Raw genomic sequence first — 14,377 nt, forward strand, 5'->3', positions numbered from 1 at the left:
CCCATGCCAGAGGCCAGCTTTAATAAGGCAGGCACGCAAAGGCCTCCAGACTGTGATTATTTAAAAAACTTAATCCTAGATGGGAGAAAAACAGAATGTGGCGGGGTTATTATTCTGGTGCTTCTCAGTGGTTTGACCTGTAGTTGCGTAGACCTGCCATGTTCAGGAGAAGGTTATTACTTACCAGTAGCTTCAGTCTTGACTTTGGAAACCGGAGTGCGTGCAGCTTTTTGCTTCCTACAATCTGGGGTATATTCACTCCGGATTGAATTTCAGCAATCCTTTGGAAACTGACATCCTGCTGCCACACTCCCACATCCCCTCTTAAAACCATTAATCACCTCTCCCGGGGTGAAAGGTTGCCTTTGGAGCTTTGCTGCAGCCAGCTGGAATGGCTCCTCTCCATGTAGGCGCTGATGAGCTCGCCTCACTCCCGGCCTCTGCACGAACGGACCTTTGGGAGAATAATAGAAACACTGACTCATCACATGACCATTTGGAAGGGTCACAAGCCAGAGGCCTCCTTTCTACAGCCAACAACAACTTGAATCCTCCACCCTCGGTGGAGGGTCCCTTTTGTTACTGAGCAGCCACAAGCCACAGAACTGGGGAAGAAATACTGAGGAGCCGTATGGGCCTGAACTCGTCTTTGAGGATGGATGATTTCAAGTGAGCAGCTCTCCGGGTCCAAAGTTTGAGAAGCCTCGAGGTCACACAAACCAAAACACAAAACAAACAGAAAATAGTGAAAACCAAACTGAAGAAGTGAACTTGGTATGACGAGCAAGGTGAATGCCATAAGGTCAAAGAAACAGGAAATGAAAGAAATGTCAGGGGCTATTTAGAAAGTTGTTTCTTTCAAAATTCACCGGTAGGAATTTACAGATTTAAATATCCTGGGCTTCTCCTGTTGAGGGTAGGTAAGGATTTTCTTTACACACACAGTTACATCTCGGTCATTGTGGCTGCCCATTGGCCCAAGTCTGCCAGACTTACAGGGTGAGATGGAGGGGCTGCAACTCCATAAAGTAGTCAAGTTCAGAAAGGAGGTAGCTGAGGTGTGCTGGAGCATGGGAGAAGATGGCATGAAGGGTGACAGATGTGTAAAAAACTGTCCTGTGCAAGTGTGTTGAGAATTTGTGGGTAGCCTCTAGATCCAGGAAGACAGAGCGCCTATTTGACACTGATGGTGGTCTAGATAGGAATGATAAGGACGGTGGAGTGATAGATTTTGCGGGCTCGAATGAAGGAAGAGTTTTCTGTTTATCCCTATTTAATAATTCAGGGCTATGGGATTCCCCTGGTGGTCCAGTGGCTAAGACTGCACACCTCCAAAGTAGGGAGCCCGGGTTCCATCCCTGGTCAGGGAACTAGATCCCACACGCCACAACTAAGACACAGTGCAGGCAAATAAATATATAAATTTTTTCAAATATTTTTTAAAGAATGATTTCAGGGCTAGATTTCTGACTATGTGGCCACTGACAGTGGGCATCGAAGCACTCTGTGAGTGGTGGTGAGGAATGCAGTCTGAATGACAGGAGGAAGTGCACCTCTGGATGTTTAACATAAAGGAAAGATGCCCTAAGACTCTGAGGGTCCTCAGGACTCAGAATGGACATAAATATGGAAGTGGCATTCATCTCCCAATACAGACTATTTTGGCAACCTATTAGCTGAAAACGTGTTGCTCAGACGGGTCAAACTAACACGATGAGTTATTTAGTTGCTAAGTCATGTCCAACTCTTCTGCGACTCCATGGACTGTAGCCTGGTTCCTCTGTCCACGGAATTTCCCAGGCAGGAATACTGGACTGGGTTGCCATTTCCTTCTCCAGCAAGGTGAGGTAACCACCCTAAATTGAACATCTGCAAAAACTCAGCCACACAGGTTCACGTAAGGAGATCGGCTTAGCAGTTTGTGTTCAGTAACAACAAACAGACATGACAACAAAGAGCACCGGAGGCTTCCCTTTACTGTAAATCTTATGTAAGGAACTGACAGCATCATTGGCTTGTCAAAAAGGCCAAGTAATATCAGGCTGTGTTAATAGAAGTATGGCCTCTGGAAGGGAGGAGGCAAGAATCCAGACCACTGTTGGCACCGTGTTCATTTGTGGCCACCAATGTTAAGGACCTTAGTGACAGGCTGAGGTCGCCAGTGGAAGGGCTACTGCACAGGCAGAACCAAAGGCACGGGGGTTATTTAGCTGGGAAGGAAAAAACACTTGCCAACAAATGGAGTTACTCACAATCGGATTGGGCTGCCTTCTGATAGGTACTGAGACCTTCATCCCTGCAAGTGTTTAAGTAAAAGCTGGACTGATTGAGTCTGGGTGGCGAGGGGAGGTTCCTGCCCAAAGCAGAAGGTAGAATTTAGTCAGCCTTTCAGCTTTCTACCAGCTGGATGATTCTGATTTACGTCCACCACCTGCTCACCACCTCCCTGCTTACCATCTCGGACTGGCCTGGGGCAGCTGCTGAAGGGGACAAGAGGAGTCTGTGGGTTCAAGAGCCGCCAGCGCCCCCAACCAGGGAGCAGGGGAACCCACTGACCGGCGCAGCCAGGGAGCGTTAGGGTGCAGACCTGCTGGTAGGCTGGGGGCTAGCCTAAAAGTGCCCAGCAGCGAAGGGACCCAGCGTCCCACCTTCTCGTACAACGCAGGTATCTCGGGCTCCATCGCGACCAGCAATTCCCGGGGCGCGCAGCCTCCAGCCTTGTTCCCGGAGTCTCTTTCCTCCCCGGGCCTCCGTCTGACGCCCACAGCCCTTCGCAGGAAGCCGACTCCCAAACCCGGGCAGGGGGTGTGGGCCGAGGACGAAACCCCGCCCCCAGGGGTCCCTGATCTTTGCCCCCGCCCCGGGCTCCGCGCCTCCCTAGGAGGCCACCGGCGGGCCGGCGGGTGCCGCTGCCTTTTGTGTGTTTCGAGGTGCAAGAGTACCCCCCAGCTGTCCGCCGCGTCCCCTCGCGGCCCCCGGCGCCTCCTCTCGGCGTCCCCAGCCCCCCTGCTCGGCTCCGCGTGCCAGCTCGGGGCTCGCTGGTTCGCTCCCCGCGGCGCCAGGAGGAGGGGCGAGGGCCCGCAGCCCCCTCCCCCGCGCGCGGCGCCGGAGCCCAGCCGAGCCGGGGGGACCCGCCGCCGCCGGTCATGTGGGCCGGACTGCTCCTCCGGGCCGCCTGCGTCGCGCTCCTGCTGCCGGGCATCCCGGCCCGCGGCTATACCGGGAGGAAGACGCCGGGGCACTTCGGGGCCGAGAGGTAAGCGCCCCGCAACCCTCCCTTGCGCCTCCGCCGGAGCGCTACCGGCGCGGAGCCGGGAGGCACGGAGGGGCGTCCCGGAGTCGCGGGTCCGGGCAGACCCCCCCTCCCCGTGGCACTGTCGGCGCGGGCGAGCCCGGGAGGTCGGGACAAAGGGACAACAGCTTGTGGTCCGGGCGGGTGGCCGTCCTGCGCCCCTGGCCGGGGCTGTCCTGACTGGGATCTGGCGGGGGGACCGAAGATCCCGACGCTAGGTGAGCCCCTCTGAGTACCGTGGAGCGCGGATCCCTGGTCAGGGGGCCGGGGACATGCCAGCTGGTCTTCGGACTGGCGGGCTTTTCGCTCCCAAACGTGCCCGTGGCTCTGCCTAGGCAGTGCCTGGCCTGCCCCGCGGCGCTGGCTGCTCCGCGGCTGGGGGCTTTGCCTCTGTCCAGGCTCTGTGCCCGCCGTGGACCTTGGAACCGCCGGGGTCTCTCTAGGTTATGTTTCGGTTTCTGCCAGTGTGCACGCGGGCGGGGGTGGGGTGTTTGTCCCTTTGCTCTTTCCCGATTGATGTCTCCCTCCCCTCGTGTCTCCTCCTGGGAGGGCCGGGTCGCCGCGGGCGGAGCGCGTGTGTGCGTGATGCTCAAAGCGAGGGAACACGGTGTCAGCGGGCGGCCTGGCCCGCGGCCACGGCCTCGGGGGCGGGGGGCGCGCAGGGGGGCGGCCCCGCCAGGCTCGCAACTAGCACGTGTGTTCCGCAGCCACCGCCAGTTCCTGCTCAGATCCGCCCGCTCCGCCGGCGTGTCAGAGCCGTGCTGCCTGCCACCTGTCTCCCCGTCACCGCCCACCCTCGGCCCCTTGGGGCGCTCGGCCCCTGCCCACCTGAGGATGAGGCTCCAGTGGCCTCCCGGGCATCCTTCCCTCTGCCGCTTTGGTGCACCCCTGTCCCTTTGAGAGCCCCATCTGAAGAGCCTCCTTCTCAGGCTGCTGCCATAATCGCTCCCGCGAGGGCAGCGGGTGAGACATCCCTGCCGCACCCCCCCCCCCCCCCCCCCCCCCCCCCCGCCACCCGCTTCCAGGGCCCCTTCTTGTGCGATGACTTCAGAGAGGGAAAAAGCTTTTGGAGGCTCCAGGGACAGTTTTCTGCAGACGTTTCTGTTTCGCCCTGTGCCCTGAGTTTCCCTTTCCAGAATACTTGTTACTTTTGACACAGATTATTCTCCAGAAGAGCAGACTGACTCTGTCTTTCCATTCATGTCCCCAGTGCCTGCTGCACATCGTGGATGCTCTGTAGACTGCCTATTGCTGTTGTTTAGTCCCTAAGTCGTGTCCAACTCTTTGCCGTCCCAAAGGCCCCAGAGGAACCCTCCAGGCTCCTCTGTCCATGGGATTTTCCAGGCAAGAATACTGCAGTGGGGTGCCCTGTCCTTCTCCAGGGCATCTTCCCGACCCAGGGATCGAGCCCACGTCTCCTGCACTGGCAGGCAGATTCTTTATCCCCAAGCCACCAGGGAAGCCCAGAGAGTGCCTGACTGGCAGGATATTCCCACCAGTCTGCAGTCTTGGGTAGAACACTGTTGGGGGAGATTTCTTGTCCCTATTCTGTTGGACTAGGATTCCTAGTTCAAACTAGGCTGGGCTTCACCATCCTCTACCCAGCCCAGAACCAGTTCTTGTCATCCTCTCTGACCCCTTCCAGGCCGGTGCACATGCCGCTCCTGCCTGGAACATTCCTCCACTCTCACAGGCTGCCCCCATTCTCTCTCCAGCCTCAAGGGAGGAAACCACTCCTGTGCTTCCTCCCTAGCCTGTAACATTGTGGCACTTATTGTTACACATGGTTCCTTGTCTGCCCCTTGAAGGTAGAGGAAATGGCTTGTTCATGGCTAGACTGCGTGGCCTCACCCAGCATTGGGTACACTGGGTCCCCCTTCACTCCCTTGGGCAGCTCACCAGCACCCTCTCCCCCTTCTCAGAGATGTCACCTGAGGACTGACATTTCACCATCTCCCCACTCTTCTATTGTTATCCCTTCTCAGCGTTGCCCTCAACTGCCATTGATTAAACACCTACTATGTGCCAGATGCTGCCCTTGGTGCGGAGTTGAGCAAAAAGATGAAGCCCCTGTCCTCAGGGTATGGTAGGGGAGCCAGGGAATGAGTACGTCAACAAACTAGTGAGTATTGGGTTGGCAAAAAAGTTTAAGATGTTATGGAAAAACCAGAACAAACTTTTAGTCCAACCCAATAATTCAGTGTCCCAGAAAGTGTTATGAAGCAGAATAAAGTGAGGTAAGGTTGCAAAAGTAGGGCCTCTCTGAGAAGGTGACTTGAGCAGAGAGACCTTTTACAGGAAAGGGGGTGCTATGTGTGTGTGTTTGGAGAAGAACTTTCCTGATGGGGGAAACTGCAAGTGAAAAGGCCCTGAGGCAGCCGTCCCTGGGGTTCTTCATCCATTGCAGTCTTCCCTTCTCAGCTCTGAGGGCCCTCCTTGCTCATTGTCTACGTGACAGGCAGCTAGTGTCTGTTCTCTTACAACTTTGTCTTTGTCCTGCCTCCAGGAGGGACAGACCATCGGGTCATTTTTCTTTGGAAACGTCTCATTGTCCATTGCGGGTGGAGGTGGGGGTTTCCAGAAGTGTTGGTGACTTACTGACTGGCTGGGAGGCTTTCACGGCTCAGGAGATGAATCCTCCCCCGACCCCCAGGACAGAACTCGGAAGGTACTCTCTCCTCTCTTGCAGACGCCGGCTGGGCCCCCACGTCTGCCTCTCGGGGTTCGGGAGTGGCTGCTGCCCTGGCTGGGCGCCCTCCATGGGCAGTGGGCACTGCACCCTTCGTAAGTGACTGTCCACGTGCCCTAAACATCCTCCTCAGCAGGGTGCGCGTTCCCTGGGCTGGCCTGAGGGGCAGACTGGGGGGTTCCAGCCCTGACTCCCTCACCTGTGTTTCTCCTCTCAGCCCTCTGCTCCTTTGGCTGTGGGAGTGGCATCTGCATCGCTCCCAATGTCTGCTCCTGCCAGGACGGAGAGCAAGGGCCCACCTGCCCAGGTAACTGGGGGCGCGGGCCCTGGCTGATGGGAAGAGCTCTGTTTACAGTGAGACTGTGCCAGGCACTGGGCAGTCGTGCCCTAGCGCATCATTTTCAAACAGCCCTATGAGGTAGGCATTCTCATTCCCATTTTATAGATGAGAAAACCGAGGCCCAGAAGCTAGTGGCTCGCCCTGGGTTACGTGGCCAGTAAGTGGCAGAGCTGCATTTAAACTCAGTCCTGTTTGCCTCCAGGGCCCCCTTCCCCACAGAATTTAGGAGGAGCCGGGGGGCAGTGGGGAGGGGGCGGCTGGGACTGCTGTGTGGCGCGTGCTCACAGGTGTGGTGATTGTTTCAGAAGCCCACGGAGCCTGCGGGGAATACGGCTGTGACCTCACCTGTAACCATGGTGGCTGTCAGGAGGTGGCCCGAGTGTGCCCCGTGGGCTTCTCCATGACCGAGACAGCGGTTGGCATCAGGTGTACCGGTGAGAGGCCTGAGAGCAGCAGGGAGGGGCGGGCGGGAAGGGGGTCTCCTCCCTGGCCTCCGAGGCCAGTCTCCCAGGATATGCTGGAGTGAAGCCGAGCTTGGAGCGGCCCTGAAGTCTGCAAGTGGGCAGGTGGGCAGGTGAACACAAGGAATCTGCCCCTTCGGCTATTCCACAAATACCTATCGAACATGTCCTACGGACCAGGAACTGAGCTGGGATTGGGGTTATGCGGGCCATCTCTGCTCATATGTTGCTTCAGGATATGGTGCAGGGAGATGAGGAAGGACAGTGACAGTCCCACCTAATGGGACCATCATCGGAGGAGTGCACAGTGCCAGGACCCACAGGGGCACAGGGAACTGGGTCCAGCCTTTTGCTGGACCACAAAAGGCTCCCTTGAGAATGTGACATTTGAATGATGAGGCAAGGGAAACTCAATAGTTACTTTGTAAAAGTATTATTTGTTCCCAATTTTTTAAATTTCCTACAGGCCAAGTCTGTTACCTTCTTCATAGATGCTACTGTGACCAGCTTCTTACTTGTGTTTCCAGAGAGCTTGAAAGCCATCCCTGCCCCCCACCCTTGTGCCTTTTTAACATTTTGTGAAAATAAACATTTCTTCCCCTGAATATAAAAATAAAAAATAACTTACTTTGGAACATTTGGAAAGTAAAAGAAGAGTAGAAAGGTGAAAATAAACATGTCCCAGAAGTTCCTACCCAGAGATATTTGTTACTAAAATGAAGTTATTTTTTTTTTTCCTGCCCTTGTTCCCTTGGTCGATATGTGTATTTGTATGTATATTTGTGAGTGTGTGTGTGGGACTGTGTGTCAGGCATGCCTCTCTGTCTGTTTTATAAAATTGGGATCATACCTTATCTATCACTTTCGTTCATTGTTTTTTAACTTTGTGCTGTGAGCAGGAAATATTAGTAGTCCTTACAACATCATTTTTAATGGCTGCAGATGTGGCTACTGTAATCTAAGTACCTACTTCTGTGCTATCCATCCTTAGCTTGTCTGCAGTGTTTGGCTGCTATGAATAATGCTGCAGTAAAGTGGCTTCCAGTCGGCCTTTCTGATTATTTCCAGAAGGAAGACTATTGAGTCAAAGGTCCCATGAAGGAGTTTTTGTGCTTGCTCCTTCCCCACCCACTTCCCGGCCTTTTTCAGAAGGTTGAAGTTCTTTCCAGACACATTTCTCCTTGCAGAGGCAAACTGGACTAAGGAAAAGCCAGAGACCAATGTCGAAGCAGGTGCAGAGCAGGGGAGTCACAGGGGTGGGATAGGGTGTCAGGGTGGATGTCTTAGAGGAAGTGGGCATAGTTCCAAAGGTGCCTGCCATGGAAAGAGCAAGGAAGGAGGATGGAGGGCACCAGCATGCATGGGGGCCAGGGGTGGAAGGGAGGCTCAGGTGGGCAGAGTAGACTGGAGTGGGAGGAGCTGACCTCCTAGATCCTCATGGTTCTGAGATCGGAAGGGATGCTCTGAAGCTGGGGTGGGGGTTCTGTCTCTCAGCACCCTCCCCTACCCCCAGGCTTGAACCTCCCTAAAGCCCTACTGGCCCCCCCTGGACAGAAGCCTGGAGGGCTCCTTTGTGCCCCACAGCTGGGCCTTAACCCACCACCTCTCCACCTCCGCTTCCCACCAGACTGACCCCCCACTCCTCCACTGTGTTCCCTATGCTTCCTGGAAGCTCCACTTGACAGCCCCCTTCTGGCTGCCCCCTGGTCCTCTCAGCCCACTTCTCCTTCATCACACACCTGCCGTGGGGGGCGGTCCCTGATGGGGCACATGCGAAACCCTGCCCCACACTGGCCTCTCGTGGATGTGCCTTATGACTCCTGTGTTCTCAGGCTGCGACCGTCTGGAGAGCCAGCACTGTGTCTTAGTCACATTTGTGTCCTCGACAGATCCCTTCCAGGTCTGCTGCATGCCAGCGGTGCTCCACAAGAACTAAAGGGAATTTAATCAACCTTCCTGCCCACTCCCCTGGCCTTTTTGGGGTTGCCTTGCAGGTGGGACCGTTGGAAACGGTTCTGTTTCAACCAGCCTCTCCCGTCATCTGTTCTGTGTGGGTCAGAGAGGCTTGGCCCCGTGGCCTCTTCTTTCTTGGACTGGGGGTCCCTAAAACCAGAAGATTTACCTAGTGCCTTCCTTCTCCCTGGGGTGGCAGTCAGGCATGCCCCATGTGGGCTCAGGGTCCTCATGGGATGCACACCCTCCCCACATCCAAAACACATTCAGAGTGAGCTATGCAAGTGTTTCCTCTCTCCCCAGACATCGATGAATGTTTAAGCTCCTCTTGCGAGGGCCACTGCGTGAACACGGAAGGCGGGTTCGTGTGCGAGTGTGGGCCGGGCATGCAGCTGTCTGCGGACCGCCACAGCTGCCAAGGTGAGCGGCTCTGGGAGGGGTAGTGATGCTGTGTGCCGTCGCCACCGCTTTTAGGCTCTGACGTGGACCTCAAGGCCCTGCCAGGCCCAGCCTGTGCTCTCCAGGCATGACGGCACATCACCTTCTCCACGGTCCTCTAAGCAAGATGCTGCTCACTCTCTCTCTTTTTTTTTTTGCCTGTACCTCTTGGCATGTGGGACTTTAGTTCCCTGAACAGGGATTTAACCCATGCCCCCTGCATTGGAAGGCAAAGTCTTAACCACTGGACTGTCAGGGAAGTCCCAGGAGATGGTGTTCTCATCCTCACTTTATGGATGAGGCTTGCCCAAGGTCATTCTGTCAGTAGGAGGAGGGGGAATCAGGTTGCGTTTCTGACACTATGGCCTTTGCTCTGGACCACGACTCAGTAGAAACTGCTGCTGCCATCGTTGCAGGGTCGGGGGAAGGGGAGGGAGAGGCAGAGGGAAGGGCCAGGGGCAGGCGGAGCAGACTGACGAGAGGGAGGAAGCCCCTGAGATGGGGGAGGGCTGAGGGGAAGGGGCTGTGACACCCTGGGGGTGTGTCTTGTGGGAGGCCGTGCTGTGATAGTCATCACCTGCCCCTGTGCTGGCCCAGGCTCTGGAGACACACAGCCAGGAAGAAAGCATCCTGCCCTCCAGCGCCCCGCCTGATGGAAGGGGAAGAACAGTGAGGTTTTTCAATGAGGTCCTCATGGCTCTTCTGCTAAGGGCACTAATCCCATCATGAGGGCTCCACCCTCAAGACCTCATCTACCTCCCAAAGACCCCACCTCCTAATACCATCACATTGAGGGTTAGGGCTTCCATACATGAATTTGGAGAATGCAGTTGAATAGCACTTGGTCATCAATCTGATGAGTGACCTGCCTGCCTCTCCCCAGTACGTGAACAGACACACATGTGCCCTTATAGAGGTAGAAGGATAAGAGATGCAGGGAGTAGGGGGGTTAATAGTTATTCAACTCCTGTGTTCCAGGCATCACGTTAAGTACTTAACACACATTTTCTCATTTCATCTTCAGAATTGTCCTATGAAGTTGGTACTGTTCATTTCCATTTTCCTGGTAGGAATAGTGAGGTTTAAAGAAATTAATTTGCTCAAGATCATGTTAGAGCTGAGATCTGAACCCAGTCATTGCTCCACCTGCTTTTCCCCCCTTAACAGTCCATCTTGAAGATATTTCCACATCAGGGTCAACAGATTTGTTTTATTCATGTCAACTGCTGCCTAGTGCTCTGCAGTGCAAATATCTCATAGTTTACTAACTCTTCTCTTATTGATGAATATACAGATTATTTTCAGTTTTTCCCCAGTTTCAAACAATGGCTTGGGGAGGCTTTGACAGAGGAGGTGGTATAGATGCTGGGTTTTAAGGTATGAATAGGAGTTTTCCAGCCAGACAAGATGAGAAAACATTCTAAGCAGATAGGAGAACATGCGTAAAGGAGGAGGCCCACAAGAGCATGGTACATTTGGAAGATGGCCAGAATTTAGGCCAAAGTCAAGGTGAGGGGGAAAGAGGGAGCTTGGAAGGCAGCCTTGGGCTCCTGAGCTATGGTGGATCATTCATACCTGTGGGAGCCTTGGAGAGATTTTAAACAGAAAGTGGCCTGATCAGAGGTACCCTTTGGTCAGAACTTCCTGGAGGCTGTGTAGAGGGTAGCGTGGGAGGAGCACAGGGAGAGGCAGAGAGACGCACAATGCAGTTGTTATCCTCTAGACCAGAGACAAAGGTGTCCTGGGCTAGGATATGGCAGTGATGGTGGAGAGAAGTGGTCTGGTCCATGAAGAACTTAGGAGTTGATAGGCTGGATGTGGGTTTTGAGAAGGAGAGGGGTTAAGAGTCTGGTAGAAGATGGTGATGAGAGAGGTAGGTAGAGAGGACTGTATGTTTCCAAAACCCCACAGGGAAATGAACTCCAGCCATGTCCCATTCCCTTCCAGACACCGATGAATGCCTTGGGAGCCCCTGCCAGCAGAGATGTAAAAACAGCATTGGCAGCTACAGGTGCTCCTGTAGAACTGGCTTCCATCTCCATGGCAACAGGCACTCCTGTGTAGGTAAGGCCAGGGACCCTGTTGTCTTCATACTTAGGTTGCCAATCAGGAAGACCGACAGGGTGAGCCCAGGGACGGGGAAAGGTCAACAGTCTGGACCTCCTTGGTTCCCTGGAGCCTGCAAGCGCTTGAGCCATTGCTCAGAGCCTGCCTTTCCCTGGGGTTGGCGTGACTGCTAATGGAAGACCCTGTCTTGGACTTTTCCTGGCCACATGCCACTTTCATCCTGTTATGTTTCTCTTCCACCCTCTCCCAGATACACCCCAAGGATTCCTCTCTGCTCACCCATTTTCTTGGCTGCCTTTGCTCCCCTTGGTAAATAAAGCACGTTATGTCTTGGTTCCTCTGGTTTAGAAGGAGACCCCTGTTTTCTCAGCCCATTAGCAGAAATTTCCAGAAAGGGATTGGCATGTTTGGCTTGAGCTTGGCTCATGGGTTGAAGGTGGGGTCCCATGGGCCTGAAAAAAGACCTTGTTCTAGCAGAGTTGGGTGTTTGTCCTGAAGCCTGCCCTGAGCAGTGCAGTGATTTTTTTGAGACTCTTTTTCAGAAGGGCCCACAGCACCCGATGCCCAACACTGGGATGGTGGAGGGTTTGGAGCCGAGATTCCCAGTGGGGGCCCATCCCCACCGGCCAGCACTTAATCACTGCTGCCCAGTGCTGGAGTGTGAGTCACTGGTGCATCCATTAAATGCCTACTGGATGTACTGACCTTCCAAGGGGACTAGCACTAGACTTCAGCCCCATTCCCAGACATCTGAGTCACGTCGTCGCCCTGGGGCAGGGAAGGACCCCGCAAGAACGTGGCAGGGAGACTTCCCCGGTCTTTTGGGCTAAGAGATGGAGGAAGGATGACTTGGTAGCCCCGACAGCCGTCGGTAGCGAGGCTCTCCCGCAGATGTAAACGAGTGTCGGAGGCCCCTGGAGAGGAGAGTCTGCCACCATTCCTGCCACAACACCGTGGGCAGCTTCCTGTGTACCTGCCGACCTGGCTTCAGGCTCCGGGCTGACCGAGTGTCCTGCGAAGGTGAGCGCCTGGCCCCGCGCCCGGCTCTAGGCCCCGCCCTGGCTCTAGGCCCCGCCCCGGCTCTAGGCCCCGCCCCCGGCCCTAGGCCCCGCCCCCGGCCCTAGGCCCCGCCCCGGCTCTAGGCCCCGCCCCCAGCCTCCCTGCTCTCTCCCGTAGCGTGGGGAGGCAGAGTGCCTCTTCCTTCCGCAGGAACTTTTTTTCAGTGCATCTTCTTTGTTATTTCCTCCACCGATCTTTCATCCTCTCTGTCTCTTTCCCCTTTACCCATCCTTCTTTTATTCTCCTTTCACTGTTTCCCCAGCCCTACCGTTTCCCCCCAAATAGTAAAGGGGAAAAAAACCCCACCAAAAAACAACCCATGATAGAGAAGCCTTTGATGTAGGAGTCCCAGTAACCTGGGCTTCGCGGGACACTTGGGACAGTGTGGGGTCAGTTCTCTGCCATGCTTTAACGGCGAGTGTGCCTGTCAGCGTCTGTGTAATATTGTGTCAATATCCGAGGCACGGGGCCAGTTTTCCATGCTGTGACTGCCTGTGTTGGTCTGAGCTTGGCCACCCAGGTTCCCCTTCCCTGCCCAGCCTGTTTTCCCCCGGGCGCACTCTGATCCGTGACTTTCCCTTTCTGCGCATACCTTCGCCCCACATTTGCCTCCTCTCTCGTGTTGGTCCGTCTCTCTTTCAGACTGTTGGGCAGTTAGTGTCCATCTGCAGGGAAAATGTGTGCTTTCCTAAGCCTGTATGTGAGTGTGTGTGTGTGTGTGTGTGTGTGTGTGTGTGTGTGTGTGTGTGTGTGTTGGGGGAGGCAACAGCTTGTAAGCTGGCCTGTCTGGGGTGGGACGGGAGAGGACCCTGGGCTCTTCTCCTGAGCCTCAGCATCTCCTCGTGGGAAGTCCCATCTGGGTCAGGGAGCATTGCTGACTTGTCGGGACACAGAAGTAGCGAAGGGTCATTCCTGGGATGGATCCCTGAGGGCTTAGAGAAGGTCTGCCTGGCTCAGGAAAACCCGAGTCTCCTCTGTGGCCAGCGAGGAGGGGAAAGGAGAAGACTGATTTGGCACTGGCTGAAGCTTCTGACTGCTAGTATCACCAACTCGTAACTTCGGTCGGCTGCTTTGGTACTTTTTCATAAGTCTTCTCTCCTGATCGTCACTGCAGCCCCATTAGTCTGAGGTTGAACTGGTGGTGTTAGACCCATCCTGCTGATGAAGAAACTGACCTGGAGACGTTCAGTGCCTTGTGATGGTGGACCCGAGTCCTCGCCCCGCGAATCTCGCCTCCTGCCCCTGCTGCCTCCTTCCAGATGCTTCTGTGTTTCCGTTTCAGCTTTCCCCAAAGCCGTGCTGGCCCCATCTGCCATCCTGCAGCCTCTGCAGCACCCTCCTAAGATGCTGCTGCTGCTTCCAGAGGCAGGCCGGCCCGCCCTCTCCCCCGGGCACAGCCCTCCTTCCGGGGCTCCGGGGCCCCCGACTGGAGTCAGGAGCACACGACCACCACCTCCCACACCTGCACTGCCCACATCCTCCCCTTCTGCCCCGACGCCGCTGCTGTCCACCCCGGTGGCCACCCCCGTGCCGCATCCCTCTCTGCTGGGAACCCTCAGACCTCCCGCACAACTCCAGGAGAAGACGGCGGTGACCCCTCCCTTACCCAGGGGCCCTGAGACCACACGGCTGGCACCAGGACCTTCTGCCTGTTGGCACCTAGGGGCCACATATGAGTCAGGGAGCCGCTGGACAGAGCCTAGCTGTTCCCAGTGCTGGTGTGAGGTGGGTGTGAAGGGTCCTTGGGGTTTCCCTGGTCTGGTGTCTGGGGCCTCGTGGTGGCTGGAACTTCCATTTCTGCTTCTAGGATGGGGAGGTGACCTGTGAAAAGGTGACGTGTGAAGCTGCTTGCTCCCACCCGATTCCCTCCAGAGATGGAGGGTGCTGCCCATCGTGTACAGGTGGGCGCTAGTCCAGGGAAAGCTATGAGTTTCCTGCAGGGTCCTGCCTCTTCCCTTTTCCTGCCTTTCTGCAACTGAAAGACAGTTATCTAACTTTCATATATCACCTGAAGGCTGATCCCTGGGCCTAGCCCCCAGAGCTTCTGATTTAGCAGGTATAGGATAAGTCTTGGGAAT

General features: G+C 55.4%; 1 protein-coding gene across 1 annotated transcript in view; it reads left to right on the forward strand.

Annotated features, from left to right (window-relative positions):
• Nucleotides 1–3,128: 3,128 nt before the first annotated feature.
• VWCE (von Willebrand factor C and EGF domains) overlaps nucleotides 3,129–14,377 on the forward strand; it is a 30,383-nt gene continuing 19,134 nt past the window's right edge. The window contains exons 1-9 of the mRNA XM_061156951.1: nucleotides 3,129–3,256; nucleotides 5,982–6,076; nucleotides 6,199–6,288; nucleotides 6,627–6,755; nucleotides 9,039–9,155; nucleotides 11,121–11,237; nucleotides 12,132–12,260; nucleotides 13,582–14,024; nucleotides 14,107–14,200. Of these exons, the coding sequence (XP_061012934.1) occupies nucleotides 3,147–3,256; nucleotides 5,982–6,076; nucleotides 6,199–6,288; nucleotides 6,627–6,755; nucleotides 9,039–9,155; nucleotides 11,121–11,237; nucleotides 12,132–12,260; nucleotides 13,582–14,024; nucleotides 14,107–14,200 (1,324 nt within the window). The 5' untranslated portion in view covers nucleotides 3,129–3,146. The remainder of the gene's footprint in view (nucleotides 3,257–5,981; nucleotides 6,077–6,198; nucleotides 6,289–6,626; nucleotides 6,756–9,038; nucleotides 9,156–11,120; nucleotides 11,238–12,131; nucleotides 12,261–13,581; nucleotides 14,025–14,106; nucleotides 14,201–14,377) is intronic.

Source organism: Dama dama, chromosome 2 (genome assembly GCF_033118175.1).
Source record: "Dama dama isolate Ldn47 chromosome 2, ASM3311817v1, whole genome shotgun sequence".
Taxonomy (NCBI): Eukaryota; Metazoa; Chordata; class Mammalia; order Artiodactyla; family Cervidae; genus Dama; species Dama dama.